This window comes from Taeniopygia guttata, chromosome 19 (genome assembly GCF_048771995.1).
Source record: "Taeniopygia guttata chromosome 19, bTaeGut7.mat, whole genome shotgun sequence".
Classification (NCBI taxonomy): Eukaryota; Metazoa; Chordata; class Aves; order Passeriformes; family Estrildidae; genus Taeniopygia; species Taeniopygia guttata.
Window position 1 is genome coordinate 10,802,055 of NC_133044.1, and position 26,528 is coordinate 10,828,582.

Consider the following 26,528-nt stretch of genomic DNA (forward strand, 5'->3'; position numbering starts at 1 on the left):
CCCCAGCACCCTCTGGAGGAAGAACCTTTCATGATATCCAACTAAATCCCCCAACACGGCTCCAGCTGTTCCCTTGGTCCTGTCCCTGCTTACCAGAGAGAAGAGATTGGTGTCTGCCTCTCTGCTTGTTCCAGTCTGTTTCAGAGTAGATATTTATGCCAGCAATTTTCAATGTGAATCATTCCCATTTCAAAATCCAGACCTCATATTTTGTGTTTGAACCATTGCTTTGCATTTGGAAATCACTTGCAATCTTCAGCTTCACCAGCTTGTCTCTCTCACACATTGCAGTGCTGACAACAGTCCATCCTCTTCTGAGCCTTCATATGGTGAACAAGACCATTTTCTTGGCCTTTTCCCAACACATTTTCCCACAAAGGATCACTTCCCCTGCCTCCCCTCTCTCTTCTGGTCAATGTGTGGCTGAGCAGATCTGGGGAGCGGGAGAGTCATTAAAATGTGGTGACAAAAGCTCACGGTGTGAGCAAGTTCCTCCTCTCCCTATCTCAGATTCACTTAAATTGAGCCAGGTTCTGGAAAAGGTGCAAAGACCCAGGGGCAGAAGGGAGTCAGCTGGGGATGCACACACTTGGTCTGGAGACTGGGATCTTCATTAGAGCTGCAGTTTCTGAAAACACCTTGCAGGTCAGGCAAGAGCCGACTGCTTCTGAAATGGGAGCAGGATGGATCCAGGTGCTGGGGTTTCTTGCAACAGGTGCAAATTACAGCTGTGGATTTTGGTCATCTGTGGGTTTGGAGCCTGAATGTTGTGTTAGATCTGAGCTGTCTGTCTGTCCATGGTGAATTTGGAATGTACTTGGCTTTCTCCAGACTCATCAGACACACTTATCAGCTGTAGGAATCAAAGACCTCCTTACTCTGTACAACTCCCTTACAGGAGGAGGCAGCCAGGGGGGATTTGGGCTCTTCTTCCAGGGACCAGGGGCAGGAGGAGAGGGAATGGCCTGAAGTTACACCAGGGGAGTATCAGGTTTGACATCAGGAGGAATTTCTTCTTGGAAAGAGCTGTCAGACACTGGAAGGGGCTGTCCAGGATAGTGGTGGAGTGCCCATCCCTAGAGGTGTCCAAGGAAGGATTGGACATGGCACTCAGTGCCCTGGGCTTGTGACAAGGTGGGGGATCAGTCACAGCTTGGACTGGATGATCCTGGAGGTATTTTCCAACCTCGGTATTTCTGTGAAGTCATTGAAAATTGCTGACAGCGACTTAAAATAAACCTTTTCAGTGGTTTGTGAACTATTGTGAACTTCCAGACTTCCTTGTATCTGACATTCTGGGTGGGTTTCTATGTGCAGAGTTGTATCAAAGTTTTCTTCTACAGCAGGAGCCGGACAACTGCACCCTGGTTTGGGAACCACTGCCATTCTTGCAGGACAGCCATTCCACTCCTTTCACTGGCATTACATTTTAGGAGCCTCCTCCTGGTAGGTCAGGATGAACTAGTTGTGCATCAAATCAACCCTCTCCCAGTTGCAAAAGGCCACAATTTTGTACAGATAAGATACAGAAAAGGCTGACAGACATAGAAAGGGAACTGTTTGCCGGAGCAAACCTTGGAGAAGCAGAAAGAAGCCATGGCTTTTCTCTAAGCACTGGCTCCCTCAGGGACCTGGTCTCTGCAAACACCAGTTCACAGGGTCCCAGTGTGCACATATGGGGCTCTTTTAGTATCCATGTGCTGGTGCAGGGACAATTAAGAGGCTGTGGAGAAGTTCTTTGCTTTGTCTGCCTCTCCTGTGGTTGCAGGGAAGCCTTGGGAGAGCTGAGAGGTGAGGCTGAAGTCACCTCTCTTCAGTTTTCCAATGAAAATCAGGAGAAAAAGGGTCCGTGGCTAAGCTGAAGGAGCAGGGAGCACAGGCAGTGCCTTTCTATATTATTGTGTTTCCTCAGTTTCTTTGGGAAATATCACTGAGTCTTGCCCATTTTACTGTTCTCAAGGATTTGACTTTGTTCTTTAGGTTTTAGGTGATGGTTGTTGTGATTTTATGGGTCTTTGGGCTATTTCCTCTTGATAATCTGCAGCTCTCAGACCTGGGTGGAATTGAGAGTCATTGCTCCTTTGAAGTGCCAGCTGCTAGAGCAAGGCCTGGTGTGCAGATGATGAATCATGAAGATTTGTTTTTCAGCCCAGTCATTCTGGCTATTGCAAAGTTCCTTTTCACGCAGTTGTTTTAGGAGATGAAATGCAGTTGGAGCAGTCCCAGGTTATACCTGCATTTTCATGATTTACTTCTTGCTTTTGTAGATGCTGTCTGAACACGCACCTGCCTCTTGCCAGGAAAACATAGGGAGTTGCTGCTCTTGCTTTGTCTTTTTGTTTAGACTTGTGACACTTTTCCCACTTTTCCCACTGTGCATGCAGAATGTCCCACTGCTCACCTCGGTCCCTCTAGTACCTGGATGTGTAGAGCAGGGTCTGACTGCTCAGATCACTGTTTTTCTCTTTTTCCCCTGAAAATACTGATTTCTGATTTCCTGGACATCTTGCAGCCAGCTGGCTTTGTGAAGATCAATGTTTGCACAAAGTGAGACAGCCTGGGGTCATAGAGTCATGGAATTATGGAATGGTTTGGACTGGAATGGACTTAAATATCATCCAGTTCTACCCCTGCCATGGGCAGGGACACCTTCCACTATCCAAGGTTGCTCCAAGCCCCAACCTGATCTTGAACACTTCCAGAGATGAGGCAGTCACAGCATCTCTGGACAGGGTTTGTGCTGTCCAATACATCCTGCTCTTCCTCACTAAAGATTTTCTTAAAATTCCTCAGGGTTCCTATTCCCAGAGCCTCCTGAAGGGCTGGGAAGCACTGCCAGCCCCACAGCCCCTGCACACAGATGGCTTTACTGCTGTGTTTGCCCTGTTGCCATCCTGGATCTCTTGCAGTGCCATTGCTAAACCGGCTTCCCACGGGGAGTGCAGCTCCCAGCAGAGAGCACAGCCTGGCTGAAGTCTCACTCCCAAACCTCATTCCAGCTTTACACCACCCACACACAGCTGATGCAGGGAGTCTCACCTCTGCTCTACATCCCCAGCTACTCGTGACTCATTCACTGCTGTGCTCAACACGCTCTGGGCTGGAAGGATGGAGCTTTTCCTCCTTCACTATCCCTTTACCTGTCTTCTCATTGCCTTTCTAGTCCTCTACCAGGTGAAACCTGCATTCAGATTCTTCTGTAAGATGACCTTCTATAAGTTGTGGCTCTTCACCATAAGCATTGGGGCTGCCATCCTGAGTATTCCTCGTGGACGTAACGTGGACAACATGATGTAAGTTGTCTGTGGGTCCTTTCTGCCCTGAGCATTGATGGAGTCTGCTCTACGCAGTGCTTTGATTTGGAGGGTCCTGGAGGTGCGCTGTGGTAGGGAGATATTGGTTTTATATTGATTTGGGGAGATGACAGATACTGTAATTCAGAGAAGGGGTGTGGGTTTTAATGCTGGTTTAGGGTTGTTAAAAAGAATAACAAATTATGGAAAGAAAGGATGTAAAAGGTGACATAGATTTGCCAAATTAGGTAATACCAACAACCTGGATGTAATACATATTGCTATTTTTACTAGAGCTGTTTCATCTAGTTTTTGGAGCTGTATTTCCCTCTTCCCCATGAACCCTCCTAAAGTGCTGCAGAAGCAGGATTTACTATTCCATTTTATGCTTCAGTGGGAATTCATATCTCCTAACTGAGCATCAGCTTTTGCTTTGAGAAATTTTGTTCACCGCTTGACTCTGGTGCCTGATTTTTTTTTTTTTTTCCCCCCCGGATGTTATTTTACCAATATCTCTTCAAATAGGACTCCCAGCATTGCAGCCTAATGTCACCTAAAGGCAAATCCCTCTCTTTTTACAGCCAGCAGGGTTAGGCACAGGTTTACTGCAGCCCGTATTCCCAACCCAGCAAGGTGGGGAGGAAAGGAGAATACAAAAGTGTGCTGTGAATCTGGATATTATCTAATATTTGATTGATCTGTGGAATTTCTGAAGCTGTAGTTGCTGGGTCATTGGTCATGTATGGCTTGAGGGGAACCTGCAAGGTGTATTTGTCTACTGTTATTAAATAATTAGCTGCAGGGGGACACTAATTGTTCTCCAAGTCATAGTCAAAGCTGTGTCAGTGGGAAACCAGCAGAAGCAGTGTCAGATGGGCTGTTTGGATGCAAAGTTTGGTCCCAAATTTCAACATCTCTGGCTAATTTCCACTCCTCTTTTCCAGGTTTTTGCGCACATTGACCGTGCCACTCAAATACATCTTTGGCATTCAGATAGTGGTGAAGGGCAAGGAGAACCTCAGGACTAAGAAACCTTTTGTCCTGGTGCTGAATCACCAGACCTCCCTTGACATCCTGGGTATGTGGTGATCCTGCCTCCTGCTTCTGGCAGGCAGAAGGGCATGAGTGGCTGCTACAGAGCCCTTCACCAGCCAGCCCCAAGCCAGGGCTGATCTCCAGGGTATCAGAGGCATTTTCAAGCTACATCAGCTTCATCCTCTCCAAGGGAATGGGGACAAGGCTCTCAGCTGACCACAGCCCTCTCATAGCTGCTCTCCTTCAGTGCCAGTCCTGAGTGGATAGTCTGGAGACCCCCAAAATTTCCCAGGGATTCTATGAAGCGTCAGGCATGGCACCCCCTGAGGCAGAGGGCTGTCACTCAGGATCTAGAGAGACCCTGAGTGTAGATGACACTTTGTTCTGCCCTTGCTGTCCCCTTGCAGTGATGATGGAGATACTGCCAAGGCGCTGTGTGCCCATTGCAAAGAAGGAGATCCTGTACATGGGCACATTCGGCCTGGCCTGCTGGCTCGCAGGGGTCATCTTCATCGACCGCAAGAGGAGGGAAGAGTCCATCAGCACTCTGACAGAGGTGGCACACTCCCTGCACAAGGACAACGTGAGTGGGGAGGAGTCCAATGAGGAGCTGCTGGAAAACAGGAATGTGAATCTGAATGTGGGTGGAAAGAGATCTTTGTCTCTGGGCTGGGCGCTGAGCAGAACAGAGTGAGAGCATCAGTGTGTTCTGTGCCCGTGAATGGAGGTCAGGGGTACAGAGATGAGCCCCAGGGTACCATCCCTCTGCAGTGGTTTAGAATTGTACCTGGAGGTCCTTCTGCCCTAATGTCTTCTCCCTCCTGCAGTTGCGTGTCTTGATCTTCCCTGAAGGAACTCGCAACCATGGTGGCTCCATGTTGCCCTTCAAACGTGGGGCCTTCCAGCTGGCTGTGAAAGCCCAGGTGAGACCCACCTTCCTTCTGCCCCTGGAGTGCGATTTGCCTCCTGTGGTCCACCAGCAAATCAGGGTACTGGTCCCTGGCTTTCCTAAGGATTGAGTACATTAATACAATAATATATCCAGTAGCCCTCAGGAGTTTGCAGATGGCACAGGAGGGGTCTGTTACAGAAAAAGAGAGACAAGTGGAAAACCTTTGTTACAGTTTGGGATAAAAGGGTAGGGGGACCTTGACAAGAGCCCCGGACCTGCATAGGGAAGTTTCTGCTGAGCTGGCCTCTGTAGATAGTAATTTGACAACCTACTGTTGTTGGCCTAAATACAGAGATGAAAATACAAAATCCAAAGGCGAGGACATGGGGTGATATAGTTAAATTATCTAAATATTAAAATAATACTCTGAGTGTCTGCTGTGACACTGATGGTGATAATTATCAACAAGGTGTAGAATTCACCTGAAAACATTAGTTGGATTTTGGAGAAAGGATATGGAGATGTGCATATTCACTGTAGACTGCCTCCCCTCCAGGTGCCCATTATTCCTGTAGTGTTTTCTTCCTACAACAACTTCTACAACCAGAAGGAGAAGAAATTTACACCAGGTGAGGATGACCTGGGGCAAAGAATGGTCTGGGTGGTGGTGCAAGATTAGTCCTTGGAGCCATGACCGGGGTGGGAAGAGGACCACATGTAATATGGAGATAGCACCCAGAAAACAGCAGTTTCTGTCTTCTTGGGAAGAAATGGGACATTTCAGGCATCACTTTTTCCTCTCCCCTTGGATCCTCACTGCTTGTCCAATACCTGTCCAAGAGAACTTGGAGAAGCAGGTCCTGCCCCTGACCCCCCTACACTACCCTTGAATCTGCAGTGCATGGAGAGCTAGGAAACATTTATGATAACAAAAATTTCTACTGGCCACTGATAAAATTTTAGGGGGAAAAAATAACACAGGTCCTGGACTTCAGAAGGAAAATGCTGGAAAAAATGGTACAAATTCCAATAGAGAAAAGTAACCCATCATGCTCCTTCTCTCCCTTAGCTGCCACTCACTTTAAAATGGACTTTTGCCACTTCCCACTCTTTCCCAGGCCAGCCCTGGTTTTCTCTGAGGAGAGGATCTGCATCTTAAATTCTCATTCCTCCCATTGTTGTGCCTGGGTGTAGTCATTCCCTTGCAGGCAGACACCTGGAAAGAGAGAGTGTGCAAATGATAAATATGGAATTGCCTGTTTCCAGTCATCTTTCACCTGCTGGGTTTATCCTCTCCCTGTTCACACACAAAAGTCTTTTGGATCTGGAAGTGTTCCCCCACTTGAGAGTCAATAGGACCATAACAAGGAATTCTGCTAGACTGCTCCCTTCCCTTCTCATCCCTGCTCTGGAAAATCAGAGAATAACCTCCCGGGGAGGGATCTTGGAAGAAGCCAAACATTTTGTTTTAAGCAAGGCCAGGTCTAAAGACAGATGAGTTAGCTTTGTGACCAGTCCAAAAATGTTGTATTAACTCAAGATGGAGATTCCAAGAATTCCCTGAGCTTTTTAGGAAAGACTTTTTGCAGTTACATTGTACATGCATGTATATTTGCCTATATACAACTTCAGTCACACTGTGAATTCATGGTTAGCTAGTTCCATGCTAGTTCCATTTTCCAAATGGCTGTTAAACAGGCAGGACCTGCACTGCTGAAGAAAGAACCGTAATTAGCTTTCCTTGAACTTTGCCATTTTCCCCATCTGGAAGTTTTGCCAGAGCCGATTCTGAAGATGGTGGTCAAGATTCCTGCACACTGAGCGGTGTGTCAGGACAGCTCCCTCAGGGGTTCTGGATGTGCTGAGGAGCCTCTCAGAAGCCTGGCTCCGTGCCTGTTGTTGGACACTGTCATTGATGGAACACAGATGGTGCTTGCTGGAAGTCTGTTTCCAAGAGACCTGAATTTTCAGCACAGCCTTGTCATCACTCTGCTCTTTCAAGTAGGAGCAAATGAAGTGAGGTACCAGCTTGGCTTTGGGTGTAAGATGTGCAGGCAGGTAACACAGAATCATGGAGTCACAGAAGGGTTTGGTTTGGAAGGGACTTGAAGCTCATTTCATTCCACCCCTTACCATGGGCCAAGGACATCTTCCACTAGACCAGATTGGTCCCAGCCCCATCCAACATGACAAAGCCTTTTCTTGTGTGAAGTTCTTCTCTATGCTTGTTTTGCCTCCTTCCCACAGCTCTGCCGCTGGCACTGCTGGATCTCAATCCAGGCACACGTGTTAAGTCATGCAAGATCATTACAACACATCACAGACTCTCCTCAGATCCCCAGGTTCCTGTCTGTGCAGGCACTGTCTTGTCTCTACTGGGCCAAAACAGGGAACTCTTGATGCTAGAACAGAGTATGATGGCAGCTCCCCTGTATGTTCTTCCAGTTTACACCAGTCCATTGCTTAGGTGCTTCTCTGGAGAAATCTAACATACCAGGGATTCCTGGCCACAATTTCTCATCCCAAAGTGCATTTCTGGAAGGCGGGACCGTGCTAAATTTGGTATACTTAGACAGAGCACAGCCAGTTTGGATATGTTGTATTAAATATCTTCTCTTTGCCTGTGATCTAGACAGACCGTTTGACCTTTCCACTGTGAAAACCCATTCTACAATGAAACATTGCATTGTGCTGGAGGAGAGATTCACTTCTTTCCATACTTGTCATTCTTATGCTCTCTGTGGATGGAACAAGCCCAGGTTGGGTTTTTGCTGTGCACATTTCGAATGTGGCTGGACTCCCACACCACTGGTGTGGGAATGAGGGCATTTCCTTGGTTGGCACCAACCCTCCTGCTGTACCACCTCTGGCTCTTCTATACCACTCATGTGGGGTTTTTTTTCACTGTCTCACCTTCTTCTAGGAAAGATGACGATCCAGATCTTGCCAGAAGTGGAGACGCTGGGCCTGGGCCCAGACGACGTTCCCAAGCTGACGGAGCAGGTCCGTGACTCCATGCTCTCTGCCTACCAGGGGCTATCGGGAATGACGAATGGAGCCTCTCATTAGCGATCCCATCCTCCAGCTCCAGCTGTGTATTCCATAACTGAGGGGAGGCCGTGACAACCACAGGAAGGTCTGGCAGCAGAGGCAGCTGTGGATTACAACGCTGACAAACCAGAGACAGGCAAAACATCCGCCAAGTGAAGCTTCCAAGGGGAATGTTCTTGTGTTCCTCCTGGAGAACTGTGCCACCCAGTGAGACAGACACACTATGGACAGCTGCACATTTCTGTGTAATCATACTGCTGAGAATGTCCCACCAGCTGGACCCCAGGCAGAGCTGGGCCCTTCCTGTGATCATTGCTGCCTGTTTATAACCACCTTTCCCAGTTCAGATCCAGCAAGGCAGAGGCATTGATCCCAAGCCTGTGACCATGCTTCCAGGGAAGTGGCTGCCTTGGGGTTTGGGGGCTGCCACATTTCCCTGGAATACACTCAGGAGAAGGTGCTGTTTTCTTCCTCTTCCATGGGGAGGATTAGGGAGGTACTTCTGCCATGAGAGACAGAAACTAAGGCAGCTTTGGGAGAGGGGAATTAAAGACCTTACATGTGTCTACAGGGCTTGGTGGTTTCTTTGGCGTTCTGTGGGAATCCAGGGCTTCCCTCTGGCTGCCCTGGCAGGTCTGGGATCCTGGCAGGGGGTCAGGAACCCCCCTGGACAGAGCCCCCAGAGACACTGTCTGTGATCTCTGTCCATGGAAAAGAGTTTTCAATCTTACAGGATGAATTACAAGCTCTGAGTGTTTGATATAAGTAATAATTAAGTGTGGCATGGGTGCAAAAGTAAAATTTTAGGATTCTAGATTAGGGGTTCAGAGAGGACAAGATGGAGGAAATTGGGTGTGTCTTGTCCTTTTTCTCCTTCTTCATGCCCTCCATGTTTCACTGTGGTGTTGGCATTTTTCTGTTGGTTCAGGCTGGGGACACACTGTCCAACGTAGGTGACAGATATTGGCACGTTATTGTAAATCCAGCACAGGTAGTTTGTGGTATTTAATGTTTGTACCATCCCACTGAGGGCAGAGCCCCACACGCTGCCCTGCAGGACAGAGCTGCGGCAGGGCAGCAGAACATGTTAGAGATAAACAGAATAAACAACCTTGAAACCAGCACAGACGAATTATGGCTTCTGCTTTGGCGATGGGACTGACAGACAGAGACTCTCTACAATCTCGGAATCATCAATACCTCAGATTCCAACAGCCTTCCTTTTAACCTGTGAAAGATTTTGCTTTCAGGGCTGAACACATCTTCAAAGTGCAAGAGGCACATGGCTGGGGGCTCAGAAACCAGAGGCAAGCATCATGAGTATTCTGCCTAATGTCTTTACTATGCCCAGATGGAATCATCATCCCTGGAACTGTTCAAAAGATGTGTGTATCTGGTGCTTAGGGACATGGTTTAGTGGTTGACTTGGCTGTGCTGGGTTAAAGGACTTGATTATCTTGGAGTGCTTTTCCAGTCTTACTGATTCTGCAATTCTGTGATGATTCTATGATAACCTCATGATTTTTAGCACAACCTGTATGTCTTTGAACTCAAACACATTCTGGGAGCTGCAGCACCTGATTTCTGAGTCCAGCCTTCTGTCTTCTCTGTCAGAGGATGCCCACCAGCCACAATGTGATTTGCTTTTTTGTGCTGGTATGTTTGGCAATGAACCAGAGCCAAAGACTGTTTTGGACACAGGTCAGACTTACACAGAATCACACACAGATTCACAGAATCATTTAGATTGGAAAAGCCCTCTAGGATCATCAAGTCTAACCTGTGACTGATTCTCACCTTCTCAACCATTCCAGAGCACTGAGTGCCACATCCAGTTCTTCCTTGGGTACCTCCAGGGGTGAGGATTCTACCACCTCCCTGGGCTTCCAGTGCCTGAGCACCCTTTCCATGGGGAAATTCCTGCTGCTGTCCACCCTGAGTCTCCCCTGGCCCAGCCTGAGGCCATTTCCTCTCCTCCTGTCCCTGTTCCCTGGAGCAGAGCCCGACCCCCCGGCTGTCCCCTCCTGTCAGGAGCTGTGCAGAGCCACAAGGTCCCCCTGAGCCTCCTTTTCTCCAGGCTGAGCCCCTTTCCAGGGGGAAAGGGGGAAGGCTCCCACCTCTTCCCCAGCTCCATTATCTTCTCTGGACATGTTCCAGCCTTTCAATGTCTTTCTTGTGGCGAGAGGCCCAAAACCGAACACAGAATTTGAGGTGAGGCCTCAGCAGTGCCAGCACAGAGGAAGAGGCACTACCCTGGACATGTTGGTCACAGGGTGTCTGGCACAGCCCAGCTGCCATTAGACTCTTGTCCACCTGGGCACACTTTGGCTCCTGTTCAGTCACTGTCAATCAAATTCCCCAGGCCTTTTTCTGATGGAAAGATTTCCAACCCCTCTGCCCCCAGCCTGTCATTGATGCTAACTGTAGGTGAGTGCACAAGGATGTGTTTTATTACTGCCCAGAATACCCAAACCACACAGATTCACTGTAGGATTTAAATAAAACTTGTTTCAAGGCTTCAAGATGCAGCTGCCATGCTTCAGTGTCTTCAAAGGCTGAAATCTCACTGCTGATTAGAAGCAGCCTAAACAGCATCTTCTCTTGCACAAAATCAGGAGATTGGGAAAGTTTTGGTAAAGATTACATGAATGTGCTCATTTCTGAGCAGGTACAAAGGATAAGGAATTTGATTTTGCAATGCAACCATGCCAGCCTGCAGTTTGGCACCCATTCAGTATGGGAAGTAAAAAAAACTTGTCAGAATTACACTTTTAGAGAGTCAGAAAGCCTCTGATCAATTCTTTAGGGCAACAGAAAATAAAATATCATTGCTCTCTCATCTGAAGACTTGCATTACTGGAAGTCTTTGAAAGAAATTCTATTTTAAAAAATCACATTACAGGAAATAAAACAGATTACATAGTCTTGATCTCCCCTCTGAGAAACCATGTGCTGATGTTCAGTCAGCCGCAGCCAGTGGAGCCTGATGTCCAGGCAGGAGTTTCCCAGGAGCAGCTCAGTGCCACCATTAGGGGTTGCCAATGCTGGTCTGATGAGTAGGATTATAAACTGTCAATAAAGCAGAAAAAGCTGCTGAGAGGCACAAAGTCTCTCCTGTACACACCATTTTTGTCCACTTTTTTCTCATCCCTGTATCTTTTCATCTCTGAGACACCGTGGTGCTTCCAGCCTTAGAATGAGTGGTTTTGGGGGCTATTTCTTGACATTTGAAAAGGTTAATCTTCTAGCAGCTGCTTTTAGCCCTGGAATGTAACTCTCTCTGGGTTACACGAACACTTTGACTTCCCCCAAGCTTGGTCAGAAAAGAGCCACAGGAGGCTGCTCAGCACATTTTAGTGACCACAAGAATACAATTAAAAATAAATGAAAAAAACTGTGTTGTATAGAGAGAAGGTGAGCTGAATTCAGGTCCTAACAAATGGGGTGAAGTGCAAATATCTGTCTTAAACAACAGTGTTTCCCTCAAATAGTTACTCAAACTCCATACAGGAACTGCATGGAGATGCTTTGTGGTCTGAGCCTTGCAGAAGGACAGTGTAGGTGATCCCCAGGTATTGTTATCATCTATAAATGGGTTGTCAGAATGAAAAAAAAACTTCATCGTTCATGTATTATTTTTGACAGATCTTAGACCACTGGTACCTTTTGTGGCACTCTCAGGCTCATCTTTCCAGGATGAGAGGTCAAGCACATCAATCTCTTGGCAATCAGTGAAGTCCTCAGGATAAGTGTTGATCTTGAACACATCCCTGGGTATCTTTTTGATATGAGTATTGTCACAGATCACCCTTGACACTGAGATTTTTCTCAATGCTTGCAACTGTTGTGGAGTGAAAACTCCCGGGTTTTCCCACCAGAATCTGCAATGAAATGTTCAGAAGCAGTTTGTAATGTCTGGGTATTTGCTGAGATGGGAACCTAACCAAGGTGAGTCTGAATGGTGCTTAGATCCACCTTCCCTAGGAACACTCCTTTAGAAAGAGGTGTGTCTGGTGTGGCTAGATCTGGATTCTGCCAGTGCAGAGAGCCTTCCTCTTCCACACAGCATCAGCAAACTGCTGGGATGCAGGGATTTATGGCCTGAGAGCAAAAGTCACCTCAGGCAGAGGCCACAGCAGATGCCCCATGATCTGGAGCTGGTACTCCTCAGCCACATGAATCTACAGAAACAGGCTGCAAAAAACAGTCCTTTGGCAACTGGGCTAAAATGAAGGGATGAGCCTTGCTGGGGGCACTCACTGGAGTGCTGTAAATGGGTTGGATTCGTGTGTCACAGGAAATGTCAGCATTTTCCCCCTAAAAATGCCACAGGGAATGCATCTCTCACCTGTCCCCATCACGCAGGTTCCTGAACTGGGTGCCAATAATGCAGGACAGGAGGGGCCCAACTCTGCCTTGGGAAACCACAGGCTCTGCAACTGCCCCAATCCAGAGGTCAATGTTGTACGGTGTCCCATACACATTCATTAACTTCTTGGCCAGTTTGGGATTGCCCAGCACTTCAGATAATTCTTCTATAGTTTGGGGTTGAGAAAGCCCACAGAAGCCTCTCCAGGCATTGTAACCTGCAAAAGCAGGAGTAGCAGATGACCAGGACCCACCACACATCTCCACAGCACCTTTCTTGGCCCATGAGCACTGCCTGCTTCCTCTCATGGCATTAAAAGATCTGGAAGGCACCATTGTCCATGAAGTCCCAAACAAATGGCACATTTTCAAAGGTCCTTCCCTATGTACACTAAACGAGCAGTTTGGGTTGTCTTTGTGACTACATCTCATCCTGTTGGTATCTTTCTTTCTGTTGGTATCTTTCAGCAATATCTTTCTACTGCTGAGGATGAATGCATCAGTCCTTGCAGCTTTGTGAGGCAAAATTTCTAGGACCAAATTCTTAGAAAAGGGGAAATTTGGTTTAGCAAATTGATTGATGGGCAAGGAACAAAGCCCAGGGGATGTGTCCAAGCCCACGTGAAAGGTGAATTTGGTCACTTGTGTCTCTACCTTCTGTACTACACATGCTCTCTCTTTGCAATGCACCACTGTCTCTCACCTACTTTCTTACATTATCCCAAATATCATCTTTGATTTCTAAACCCTTTGTCCTCGTCATACGTGTCTCACAAAAAGATTTTTATCATACAAAAACTTTTTATTCCCTGAGCTTGACTGTCTGTCCATCCTTCACCCTCAAGTCAAGGTACTGGTTCTTCCCATTAGTATAGAAAAAGCTTAGTTCATTCATGGAATAAACAGCAGAAGAAAAAAAGGTCTTATTCCCAGGAAGTGTGGACTTGTGTATCCTTACCTGGAAGGCCGTGGTCTCTTCCCCGTTGCATGTTCATGGCTCCTAGATCCAAACCCATCACCTCTGTCTGTTCAAAGAGGTGGTTCTGGAGTTCCTCAATGAGCAGCTGGTTCTGTTTCATGAGTTTTGCATGATCCACAACCATGCCCCGGATCAGGGGATCAATGCCTCCTGCAGCCATTGCAAATCAATGAAAGATTTTTTGTGCCAAGGTGAAGCTTTGATGGTCCCATTCATGCAGCTGAAACAGTCTACTATGGGCTAGATGGGGTTTTCATCTTCATATTTTCATTTCACCATATGTATATAGAATCATAGAATCATAGAATCCCAGAGTGGTTTAGGTTGGAAACGATCTTAAAGCCCCTCTCATTCCACCCCTGCCATGGGCAGGGACACCTTCCACCGTCCCAGTTTGCTCCAAGCCCCATTCAGCCTGGCCCTGGACACTTCCAAGGCTGGGGCAACCACAGCTGCTCTGGGCAATCTCTTCCAGGGCCCTCCCACCCTCACAGTGGTGCCTGGATGAATCTGTACATGTCTGCAGGTGCCAGTAGATAAAGCCTCACATAGTAACTAAATTCCTTATCCCTCCCCATCCCTTAGCTTTTCTTTCCACACCCCTAAATCCACTTGTTCCCCACCAGTCCCTCTCCAAGTCTGCTCCTCAGCCTGCCAGGCTCCATTATGTCCTGGTGCTTGAGGGTCTGTCCAAAGTTTTAGGTTTAGGAATGGATTTTGTTTATAATTCACTATTAATTGACAGACATTTATTAAAACATGTAATGTAGCAGTAGCATTAATTCATGTCTGACTGTCCATGTCTTTTTCATAACAATTAAGGAGGCAGTATGAGCAAAACACAGGGAAATTGGCTGCATATGTGTAATAATATTTCTGGTAATTATTTAACCCATTTTGGAAGAGATGTTTGTTTTCCTCTGAAAGACTTATCTGGAGATCTCAGCTGTGTAATAGCAGGACCCCACAACTCCAGTTAGAGCCAGGAAGAGGGATGGGCACCTCTAGGAAGGAATGATTCTGCTTTAGCTCAGTTAAACTGGATGCATCACCCTCTGTCCATGTCTCCTGATTATAGGGGGATATAAGAGCTTTGATTGACATGTACTTTGGTGGATTGACATTTGGCACAGGAAGTCTCCTGGCTCCTGGAGCAGCAGGAGCAGCTGCACAATCTCTGGACATGTAACACCCCACTGTCTGGTCTTGCTGAGCTGGGAGGTGTCCAAGGAATGACTGGACATGGTGCTCAGTGCTCTGGGCTGGGTGACAAGGTGGGGGTCACAGGCTGGACTTGATGGTCTTGGAAATATTTTCCAACCTAAATGATTCTGGGATTCTGTAATTCCATGTGCCTGACCAGCTGATCTCCATCCCAGAACCAGACCAGGACCACTGCTCCATGTTCTTACCTTCCATTATAATTCTCCACGGAGCACAAAAGGTCAAATGCAGAGGGACATGGGAGGAGGAACCCAAAGGCTGAAAGCTCTCATTCAAACGGGACACAAAAGGCTGCACCGAAGTGTGGCCAAATCGGAAAGCCAGGGAGAAAACATTTGAGGCCCTTGGATCCACCTTTTCATTGTAACCATTGTACAAAGGGATCCACTTGTTGGTCTCCTCAGCCAGCAGGAGAGGGAGGTAATCTCTGTATGTTATGATCTGAAAAAGCACAAGAACGCAGCAAGTTACCAGCAGCTGCAGCAGAAATGGCATCAGAAGTCAAGTGCAGAGAATGATCATGGACTCTCTGCAGCAGAATTCATTAAAATCTTCAGAAAAAAGAGCTGTAGCAATGGATTAAGTTTGGCATCATGAATTTAAATTATTTTAAAATGTGAAATTATTTTATCTAATAATTAATTTATATATTAATATAATAAATAATAGATAAATTAGTAGCATGATGCATAAAAAAGCTCTGGATATCCATGCTGTTTCAGATGGACTATCCTCATTCACAATTTCCAACTCCCACAAATAACTCCACTGAGTCGGCAAAATATTTTCCTCCTTTTGCCTAAAGGAAAAACCATTTCTAAATGTGTGGGTGATTAACAGCGAACAGTACCTGGTTTATGGCAATCACGATCTTTCGACTCTCCTGGTAAAGCTTTTCTGCATCCCAATGGGGATTTAATTTCCTCAGCTCTGTAGCCAGGCGATTGTGCTCTCGGACAAAGAGAGTGTGCATTGCAGAGAGTCCCAGGTTTTCTGTCACCCGTTTGTCACCTAAAATGAAAATATTTTATGCATTTTGTACATTGCTTTCAATTTTAGAAGCAGGTTTTTGTGTTAGGACAGACAAGTAGCAAGTGGTGATGTCCCTGGCAGCTGTGGCTGCCGCATCCCTGGAAGTGCACAAGGCCAGGCTGGATGGGGCTTGAAGCAACCTGATCTAGTGGAAGGTGTCTCTGCCCATGACAGGGGGTGGAACAGGATGGTCTTTAAGTTCTCTTCCAAGCCAAACCGTTCTGTGATTCTATGAAACTGGAGGGGACTCAGTGAAGACCCTCTGTGAGATGATGGAAGAAGCACTGAGCATTTCCCCCCAGCAAGGAGCCCTTCTCACAGGCAGAGAATGAGGAAATAAGAACACTCTGTACCCTTATGATTGATTTTGCAAGCTTCACACTTATAATGTCTTTTTAATGTTATGCCTGTGATGGATCAACTTCAAATTTGAGTAAGCTCTGTATTTGTCTTCAGTTAAATTTCATACAAACGTCTAGACTTTTCTTCTGATGTAGGGTGGGTTAGTTAATTAATCGATTAACTAGAGTTCTTAAGAGTGTTTAACTGTTAGTCTTGATTGGGTTGAAAACTGAATCATAGAATCACAGAATAGAAGGGACTTTAAAGCCCATCCCATTTCAACCTTCCACTACTCCATGTTGTTCCAAGCCCCATTCAGCCTCACCCTGGAAACTTCCAGGGATGGGGCAGCTACAAATTCTCAGGGCAACCTTTGCCAGGGTCTCACCAGTCTCACGGGGAAGAATTTTTTCTGTATATCTAATTTAATCTACACTCTTTCAATGTGAAGCCATTCCCCCTTGTCCTCCCACTACAGTTACTAATGCAGTCCATCTCCAGGCTCCCTGTAGTCCCTCTAGATCCTGGAAGGTGCTGTGAGGTCTCCACAAAACCTGCTCTTCTCCAGGCTGAACAGTCTCAACTTTCTCAGTCAGTGCTGACAAGCTGACAATTGGCATTCAAGTAATGAATGGTGAATTCTAGGTAGAAGAAAAAAAGCTTGAGAAGTTTTAAGCACTGGTGTCTATTCTATTGAAAATTTCTCATGCTTTCAAAAAGACTTTATAAAAGAAGAGCAATTTGCTGTGATATTTTAGGGAAGTTAAAATAATTTTTATGTTTATTAATCAATTATTGCTTGATTATTTTTCTTTTCTAACTGGGGGGAGGATTCCCTGTCTTTCACCTCATAGTCATGTCTTGAAGTGCCTCATTCAAATATCACAGAATCACAGAATATCCTTTGTTGGAAGAGAACTACAAGGAGCCCATACAGAGATATTTGTCCCTTTTTGACTTTAAGACTGTCCTGGTTCAGGGCAAATTTGGGGAAAGAACCCCAAAAGGGTTCCTTTAGGAAAGCAGTTTCAATTGGCCCCTTCCCCCAACCAGTTCGGGAAAGATACCTCTTTGGAGAAAAGTGGAAAAAAACTGTTTATTAAACAAGAAAACTTAAACAATATTAAACAATAAAACTTCTTGCCACTCCAAGAGAGAGACAAACTCAGAAAAACCCCCTGGGCTGCAGCTGCGCTCACTCAGTCTCTGATCGGTCCCTCCGGCGCTGGAAATGCCTCGGCCCAGGCCCGGCCCACTGGGCCACAGGTGTGAGCTGCTGCAGCTCTTCTGGTGTTCAGTCCAGAGCAGGTCCAGAGAAGGGAAAAAAAATCACAGTCCAGGGAACTTCTTTGCCTCAGCTAGCTAAAACTAACTAGAAAAAGCAAAGGAGAGCTCTGTCTCGCTGTCTGTCCGTCCGCAGAAAACACAATCCAGGAGCAGGAATGTGGAGGAGGGAGTGCAGTTCTTGAAAACAAACTCCGTGCTTCTCCCCCCCCTCTTTCACTCTTGGAACAAGCCTTAAAGGTGTAGAACTTATTATTCAATATAAACAGAGCAGACGATTGGGGATAAAGGCATCATACAGTCAACCTAGGACAAAGACCCACTGAAAACCCCCCAGGTGCACCTTACCTGCTTTAAAACAGGGGATGTTGGCACTCCTGTTGGTGAGAACACAAACGCTGTGTGTCGTGCTCTCAAAGGGCAGCAATTCCAGCCCCGCGTCCAGGAAGTCCTGGTTGATGGCCATCAAGCCCAGCTGGCTGGTGAGGTTCCTCAGGCTCCTCGCCAGGGCATCGTCACTGCCGTACACCGTGCTGGCGTCGATGAAGGACGTGGCGGCATTGAGCTGCTCCCGCTGGAAGGTGCCGGGGCTGCACACAGAGGCTGACTGCACGAACGGCATGCAGGTGTCGGGGCTCAGCATCCGCGAGTCGTCAGCGGGGAACTAAAGCAAAGGAGCCAAGTCATGCCTCAGAAAGCCCCGTGGTTGTATTTTTGCTGCTGTAAGAGAATGTGGCACAGGTGAGAGTCAGGGTACCTTAATGGGGAAGCAGGGGGGCTTGAAGGCACAGCTGGTGTGGCACTGGAGCTCCAGGCTGGCTCCTTCCCCACTGGCAGGGGCCAAGTCTATGTCATGGTTGACCCACTGGCCCCAGTGCATGAAGACCAGCGAGAGCTGCCGGTCTGCAGTGATGTTCTCGTTGGCCGTGTGAGCAATTTCATTGGACACTTTTCGAACCTGCAGAAAACGAAAATGAAAATGTGACTGTCTCTCCTACAGTGGAGTGGTTGCCTCTCACTTGAACTCCCACTGAGACATCTTGGAATCACAGAATCATGAAGGTCAGAAAAGGCCTCCGAGATCATCAACCTTCAACCGAGTATCCTCATTCCCTCTAAACCATATTGAGAATTGCCACATCCACCTGTTTTTGAACACCTTCAGGGACTGACTCCTCCACTGCCCTGGAAATCCTGCTCCAATGCTTAACCACTATGACATTGAAGACATTTTTCCTAATATCCTAAACCTCCTCTAGTACAATTTTAAGCTATTTCCTCTTGTCACTTGTTACCTTGGAGAAGAGGCCAACCCCCACCTACTCCTTTCAGGTAGTTGAGACCATGCACAAGATTATCTTAGATAAATTACTGAGATTTATGACATTAGACAGCTCCATGTCATTCCTCATCTCCATCCAATCAGGTGTAAAAGTAGACTACACAGTCCTTCAGTCAAACCTGACTTCATGGAGAGCCTGTTCCAGCTGAAACTTGTTTGTGAACACCAGAAAGTCAAGAACACGGCTGAGGAACTCCCAAGCCTTGTGGTCTGTACAAACCTCCTGGTGTCCTTGAGCACTGACTGCAGCAATCCTTGGGATGTACACTTTGGAAACTGCTTAGAAAAGCATCCACAACCTTTTTCTCATGTCTGTCTCTAACAAAAAATACTAACCTGAGCAATAACTCAGTTCTGGAAAAGCAGCCTGAGATCAAAGATCAAGCCATTTACATTCTAGATGTTGCCACTGCTTCCTTCCTGATGGGTCTATTGAGGGCAGTGTCCTAACTCATGGCTGGGTTGTTAGTGTTCAGGAACACACACAATCACGGGATGTGATTATATGCATTATATGTGAGAGCTCTGGGAATCGGGGGTACAGACCCAAATCTGACTCCGACATGGCTTTCGAGCTGAACATATTTTATATTCTATCATTATATAACTTATATATTACTTATTAAACTTATATTGTTCTATTGTATACATTGACATGAGTTTCTCATGATCATTCTAAGGTCCCTGACCACAGTTTCTCATGATTATTCTTGCGATTAAACTGTAATTATATTTAATTACTAAGCAATCATCATATCTAACAATTATATAATTTATCATGTACTAGCTACAGAGGTGCAGTTCTAGCAAGGTACAAAGTCTTCCTGTACTTAGGGTATTTATTTTCTTTTCGAGGCCTACTAAGCTTATTTTTCCTGTTAACCCTAAATCCCCATGATTTAAAACCCTTTTACTGTCAGGGTTAGGATAACAACTCTCACCAGTGGGAGTGGGAATCCATTGTAGCGCTTTCCTTCACTTGCTCCTCTGGGAACAGACACTCCATCTTCGTATTGGGCTGGGAGCCAGCGTGCAAAGGCGCGGTTAGAGGACCCCAGGTGCGAGTGATTTCTGCAGCATCACCAGAAAAACAACTTCTGTTATTTTTTCAAACATCAGCAGCCTTGTACAGACCAACATTTCACAGCCCTTTATTCCATGTCTGAACACTCTGTTAATAGGGATGAGACTAGGAAAACACCAAGAAGCAAATAATCCCAAGGTTATTACTTTGCAGAAAAATCAACTTTTGTTTTAAAAAAAGGTGCCTTGTGTCACTCTATTAATTTTATCTGTCAGTTAAACCTACATTAATTTCATCTGGCATTTAAATCTCTCTACCACCTCTGTCATCACTGCTCTCTCAAAATCAGACTCACTGCAGGGCCATCAGCATGGTGAGGGTGGCCATGTCTTGTCCAGCTGGGGTCTGGAAGCTTCCAAGGATGAAGATTCTCCACCTCTATGGGGATCTGTGCCAAGGCTGCCCCTTGGGAAAATTTTTACACAGATCCTCTCAGCCTGCAGCTGTGGCCATTGCGGTGCTGCCTTGCACTGCTCCGAAAAGTTTGAATTGCTAAAGTCAGCATTTCGTGTTCAGAAGAAAAATAATTCTGATTGAGCCAATGATCTGTGGCCCTGTGGGCACAAAATTCAGACAATGTCTATATGATGTGGCACTCGGGGTTCTGGTCTGTTTGATAAGGTGGGGATGAGTCAAAGGTTGGACTTGATGGCCTTGGAGGTCTCTTCCCGTCACCCTTGTGCCAAGAATGACACGAGAACAGACAGCGTAAAAAGGAAGAAAAGAAGGCTTCTATGGAAAGGAAACTTTGTCTGAAATAGACCAATATACATTCTATTTGATTGGTTACTTAATAAAAATATCTTTCTCACACACTGTCCTTGAGAGGAACAGAAAAGGATTGTGGAAAAACAGCAGCTGCAGATCGTTTAGTGTAACAAGTTATCAGATTCCTACAACTCCCTAAAAATTCTCACAAGCCACTGTGAAAAACTATTGCTGTTTCTCTCTCCCTGACCAGGCTGGCACACACATTTTCCAACTTAAATGATTCTGTGATTCTGCACTGGAAAAGGAGAGGAGTACCCAGTGTTCACAGCAGAGTGTTCAGCACTGTGTGCTGTGAAATAAGAGCATGTCCTAGGAAAATGAGAGAGACTAAGCCATTCCATCAAATATTAAAGACCCAGAACCACCAGGGTCTTGTTCTGATTGTTATTACTGTCCTTACAGGCAAACTATTCTCATGGTGGGCACCTCAAGCTGAGCAAGATCCTTGGGAAAATATTAACACCACAAGGATTCCTCAAGCCTCCTCATCTCTCTGACAGCCCAACAAGGCCAAGGACAACCCTACCCTGAACCTCAAATCATCATGGACACAAAATCCCACAATGGGTCAGGCTGGAAGAGTCCACACTGGAGTCACCTGGTCCCATGTCCCTGTTCAGGCAGGGTCATCTCAGACCATATGACACAGGACTGTGTTCAGATAATTCTGGAACATCCCCAGTGAAAGAGACTCCACACCCTTGTGGGGCTGGAGGCCCTGGAGTCCAGGGGAACAGACTGGAAAGCCCCAGTGAGTGTGAGCACTGTAATCCCCTCCTTCAAGTTTGCAGTCACACTTCCTTGTCACAATAAATTTTGTTCTATCATGTGGAAATCCAGAACAATGAACTGTGGCTGGATAAAATTTTACATGTATTATGTTGCAAGGTGTATTCTATGAGCAGAGGGACACTGCTGCAGAGCTGTGCTATGTCATCACATCTGGCACATTTGTTTCATGCCAGGGGCATATCGGATGCAAGTCCCACTCAGATTTGGAGTCTGGCACTGACACAGCAGGACAAGGAGCCTTGACTGTCATTGTCAGAGAAGGAATCTGGTCATTTTCTGGTAAAAAAAAAATTCAAAAAATGCAAAAGGAAATAAACATATGATCCCAGCTTTGAACCTGGAGGGAAACTATGTGCAAAAAAACCCAGAGAACTAATTTTCTCAGATAGAGAATTGTACAATACACAAAGTTGGAAGAACCAAGAACTAAAGTATTATTTAATTCCCACCCTTACTCATCACAGAGATATATTAACAGCTGAATATTATCATCTGAATCAGCTGGGGAAATTAGTATTCTCCCTATGGAAGAGTGGAGGGATGATTTCCTGTAGCCTCCAGCAAAATGAGAGGCTGAGTCATAGCCTCAAAATTTCCTCAACTTCTTACCTCCCCCACCCCAAGATCCTTTCCTTCATCCAAAGCAGCACATAAAGGGCAGTGGGTGCAAATCTGAGATTTTTAAGAAATCTTTTTCCTGACAGGCAGAGGTAGAAATGAATCCTCTGTTATAGGCTTATTAAACTGAGCATTTCACTCTTCTTGCCCTTTCAAAAGCACTTCCACAAATCATTTACCCTGGGTCAGAATAAAGAGACTCGCCTTGTCCACACACAAATCCTACCTGTTGTTGCACTCCCCAGTAATGGTCCGGTAAAAGTCCCTCTCTGGGCATTTAATGGAACGAGTCTGATAGTCACAGCCAGTGCCCTTGGAAATCATCTCCTTCTGTCTCCTGCTTAGCAGGTCTGCAAGAGAAACCCTGTAAAGTAACATCTGATCCTACTCTTCTTTTGTTGTTTTAACTTCTCACTGTTCTAGGTCAACATTTGAGCCAGCTGAGTTGGAGCTGTGGATATAAAGCATCTGGATTGGAATTGTTAATTTGGTGCCTAAACCCTTTTGTGGACCAGCCTTCCCCTCTGGACTAGGGAAACTGGGTGGGCATAAAGTAATTTTCCAGGGGAATGTGGAGAGCATCATCACCAGGAAGGTTTTACCCCAGCTGGGAACAAAACTATGAGTTTGCAGAGTGGTACAACCCAGGTGTGCGGGGCAGAAGTGGAAGATGGAGGGTTTTCAGTGATTACAGTCTCCAGTGAGCTTTGTCCCAGTTTTGTCACAGGTATTGTTCAACTGTTTTTATAAGGATAGGGGAGATGCACTCCCAAAGATGATGAATAAAACATATGGGGAATCTGGTCTGTCTCTGAGAAACCTTCAAATCTATTCCCCTGTTGGGGAAGGGTTTTATCCCTGATTATTTGGGTCATGGTAGAGCGGCTCTCTGCCACCTGCTGTGGCACATTTCCTGCTCTTTGCTCTTGAGATATTTTGGTCTAAATCACATTACCTGTGACATTGAACCTCTGTTCCCCAGAGGGATGCAGCTTTCTTTTGAGGAGTTTCAAAGTAGTTTCCAAGTAATCAGCAGCACGGACTGCAGATCTGGTTCTTCCTATGGGGTCCTTTAGGTGCTTCAGGAAATCCATGGGGTTAACAGTATTTTCCTCCAGTTTTCTCTTTAAGCTGAACATAGAAGAGTTCCATGAAGCACCTTCTCTGAAATCAGAGCTCCTCTGTCATGCTGGGCTGGGTGTCATTGGCTGTGACACCACTGCGGGGTCACATGCAGGCCCTGCCCAGTAGGACCAGCTATCTGCACATTAGCAAGTCAGCTCAGATGGGTTTGGCAAACAAAGCACTGTAATCCCCTCCTTCAAGTTTGCAGTCACACTTCCTTGTCACAATAAATTTTGTTCTATCATGTGGAAATCCAGGACAATGAACTGTGGCTGGATAAAATTTTACATGTATTATGTTGCAAGGTGTATTCTATGAGCAGAGGGACAGCTTTGCTCCTGTTCCATCTCTTTCTGGTCTCAAGGCTCTGTCTTGCTACTTCTGTAGGATGAGTGGAGAGAGGCACCTTCCCAAATCATTCCACTGCCTGGAACTGGCCTTTTGGGACAATCACAGAGGATACCTGGGGTTTGACTTCCACTGACACCTATCTGGGACACAACTCCAGTCCTTCTGGAGAGGGGCAGAACTCCAGCTGCCAGAAGAGGACTCATGTGTCCAGCATGTCTGAAACATTATGGACCAGTCAAAGGCGTTCATGGCAGTGCAGGTGAGGAAACAATACTTGGAGGTCATGATTGGTGGTTCTGGGACCAGAATCCAGCCAAACTGAGCAAAAGGATCCCTCCAGCCATGACAAAGAGAGTCCTGGTGCTAAGGCTTCTCCATAATAAATATGCATTGGAACACAGAAAAAAACACACATATGTTTAATCTTACTGCCTTAAAATATTGGAGCTGTCATGCAGGAAGAACTCACCTTTTCCGAGCCTGTAAATATGAAGCGTCTACCAACTGCCTGGCCTCAGTAATGATACTCAGGAGAGATGAATCTGACAGTACTTCTGTGACCTCTGCTCAACAAAATAAAAGAAGAAAAAGCAGAAATTTAGCATACTCAATTATACACCAAAAGCTTTTTTCTCAACTAAACCATGTCCCCAAACTGCCACATACACAAGTTTTTTTAACATTTTCAGGGATGGTGATCCATCACTGCTGTTGGAAACCTGTTTCAATTCTTCCCAATCCTTTCCATGAAGGAATTTTCTCCAGTCTAAACCTCTGGCACAATTTGATGCCATTTCCTCTCCTCCTGTCCCTGTTCCCTGGGAGCAGAGCCTGACCCCCCGGCTGTCCCCTCCTGTCAGGAGCTGTGCAGAGCTACAAGGTCCCCCTGAGCCTCCTTTTCTCCAGGCTGAGCCCCTTTCCAGCTGCCTCAGCTGCTCCTGGGGCTCCAGATATTTCCCCAGGGAAAGTGCACAGAAGATATCAAAAATACAATCTATGCCCCAAGATTCCTGTCATAAAAGGATGATTTGCACGGATGGGCTAGTGGTTTAATAGGGAGTTTCCTTAGGCAAATCTCTCAAGTATCAACTGCATTTTTAGTGGATCAATCCACAGGATATTTCAGTTTTTTATTGGAGCGGTGTCTAATTGGGAACTCCTGCTGAGTTTTGATTCACACCCTGTCCTGTACAGCAGCAGCCAAAGGACAAATAGGAACCTACTATTCCCCGAGAAGCCCATTGCTCCAACGGTGCAGAGAGTGACGATGGATCCCAGGAGAGTCATCCTTGGATTTGTGCCTAGAGACAAATGCAACATAAATCCTCAATGGGCAGGGCTTCACTGAAGGGTCAGAACAGATTGACATGGTTGGTTTCAATATCTCTTTCAGGATCCAGGAATAAAATCGAGCTGCCCTCTGTCCAGATCAGTCAGTGGGACTCGGGCTGGGGCTGTGGCTCTGGATGTTGGCAGGACACAGGGAGGCCTCTGAGAGGTGGGATACCAAGGAATATGCAGTCAGGTACAGTCTAGCCTCAGTGGGGGAGGATATTGGGAAGCTGAGTTGGAAGAGAGTGGTGTCCTGGGGTCCTGTCTTTGGCAATGTCCACAAGCAGCTGGTGGAAAGGAGCCTGACCCCACACATCCCTCTCTGCCCCCTCCGTCTCGATGCTGAACAAACTACATCTATCATCACTTTCAACCACCCCTTCCAGTCCTCCTGCTGCTCCCTGAAATTCATCTCTACTCCTGTTTCACATTAACAGCAGAAATGTGTATGATCTGTTGCACCAATATCTCCCACTGTGGCACAGCACATTCCCCAAATGGAGATTTTTTTAGCCTGAAGGTTGTAACTAGATTTATTTTAAGTAATTTAGTCAACTTTTTAATTATTTAGAACAGGACAGAGACAAAATTTGCGAGAACTAACAGCTTTCTCACAGTGGGAGAGGTTATCTTACATTTACAATCCGTGAAAATTCTTGGACCATGTTCCTGGGGATTGAAAACTGTTTATTCCTTGCAATCATATATTGCAGGAATTTTCTGCACGAGAAGTGAATCAGGCTGTCTTTGTTCACTTCTCACAATAAATTAAATATACATCGGGGAGAAGGAAGAATAGAGCACCACCAGGTCCCAACACTCTGCTCTGCCTCCCATCTCCTTGGATTCACCCGTGGAATGAACCAATATCCACACCAGAAAAATCAAATGCAGATATAGAATGAGAATGCACTGATCTTACCTGCCATCTCTGCAGCACTGGCAGGGCTGGAAGAGAAGTCAGTTCTTTATACACCTGCCCCAGGGCAGAAATTCACCCTAAAAATGGGTGTGGCCAAAAACTGGGACCAGATTGAGCCAAGAGGAAATATCTGCTGGTTTGCTTTCCTGGAATGGTCTAGAAAGTGTACACTTCTCCATTCCTTCTGACTTCCTTCTTGAAAAATCAGTTTAGAAAGGAATGAAGACACACATTTCTTTCCCGCAAGTGAAAGAGGTCAGCTTAACTATGACAGTTAAAAATCATGGTGGAACTTGGCTTCTTTTTCCTTGTTGATTGACATTTGTGAAGATTTGGGAAGCCAGAAATGGATCATTTTGCCAAACATTTGTGGCGCATCCCAAGGTCCACATACAGCATGTATGAATGGTGCGCCTGCCACTATCTGTGTCCAGGCAAAACAAAATTGTGTCCCATCAGGGATTTGGAAATTCCTATAAAATAATTACTGAAGATGACACAGACTGGACAAGGAATAAGGCAGTAGCACAGAAGAGGGTCAAGCTGTTTCCAGCAAAATCCCATGGACAGAAATACAGATAAATCCCAAAGTTATAGCTCTGCCAGTACTTAGAAAGGAACAAAGTCTTGGGCCAAGTGACGTAATTCATTTCAATGTGATTTATGACAGATAGTTAGAAGGAAATTCTCC

General features: G+C 46.1%; 2 protein-coding genes across 3 annotated transcripts; one reads left to right on the forward strand and one right to left on the reverse strand.

Moving 5' to 3' along the window:
- The first annotated feature begins 3,049 nt into the window (after window positions 1-3,049).
- Window positions 3,050-8,841, forward strand: LOC140680313 (1-acyl-sn-glycerol-3-phosphate acyltransferase alpha-like). Its single transcript, XM_072916828.1, has 6 exons — window positions 3,050-3,293; window positions 4,238-4,371; window positions 4,736-4,911; window positions 5,156-5,251; window positions 5,777-5,849; window positions 8,144-8,841. The coding sequence occupies exons 1-6, from the start codon at window positions 3,109-3,111 to the stop codon at window positions 8,287-8,289; spliced, it is 810 nt and encodes a 269-aa protein (XP_072772929.1). The 5' UTR covers window positions 3,050-3,108; the 3' UTR covers window positions 8,290-8,841.
- A 1,858-nt stretch (window positions 8,842-10,699) lies between these two features.
- On the reverse strand, window positions 10,700-25,912 carry LOC140680311 (myeloperoxidase-like). Of its 2 annotated transcripts, XM_072916826.1 has the most exons (14): window positions 25,838-25,912; window positions 24,807-24,884; window positions 24,053-24,146; window positions 23,063-23,238; window positions 22,334-22,457; window positions 19,784-19,913; window positions 18,258-18,458; window positions 17,849-18,164; window positions 15,693-15,853; window positions 15,031-15,283; window positions 13,598-13,768; window positions 12,620-12,857; window positions 11,935-12,152; window positions 10,700-11,340 (listed from the first exon to the last, which is right to left on the reverse strand). In XM_072916826.1, the coding sequence occupies exons 1-14, from the start codon at window positions 25,842-25,844 to the stop codon at window positions 11,300-11,302; spliced, it is 2,208 nt and encodes a 735-aa protein (XP_072772927.1). In that variant the 5' UTR covers window positions 25,845-25,912; the 3' UTR covers window positions 10,700-11,299. The 2 variants fall into 2 exon arrangements, with proteins under 2 accessions (XP_072772927.1, XP_072772926.1); XM_072916825.1 differs by lacking the exon at window positions 25,838-25,912 and having other exon boundaries at window positions 24,807-24,903.
- Window positions 25,913-26,528: the final 616 nt, after the last annotated feature.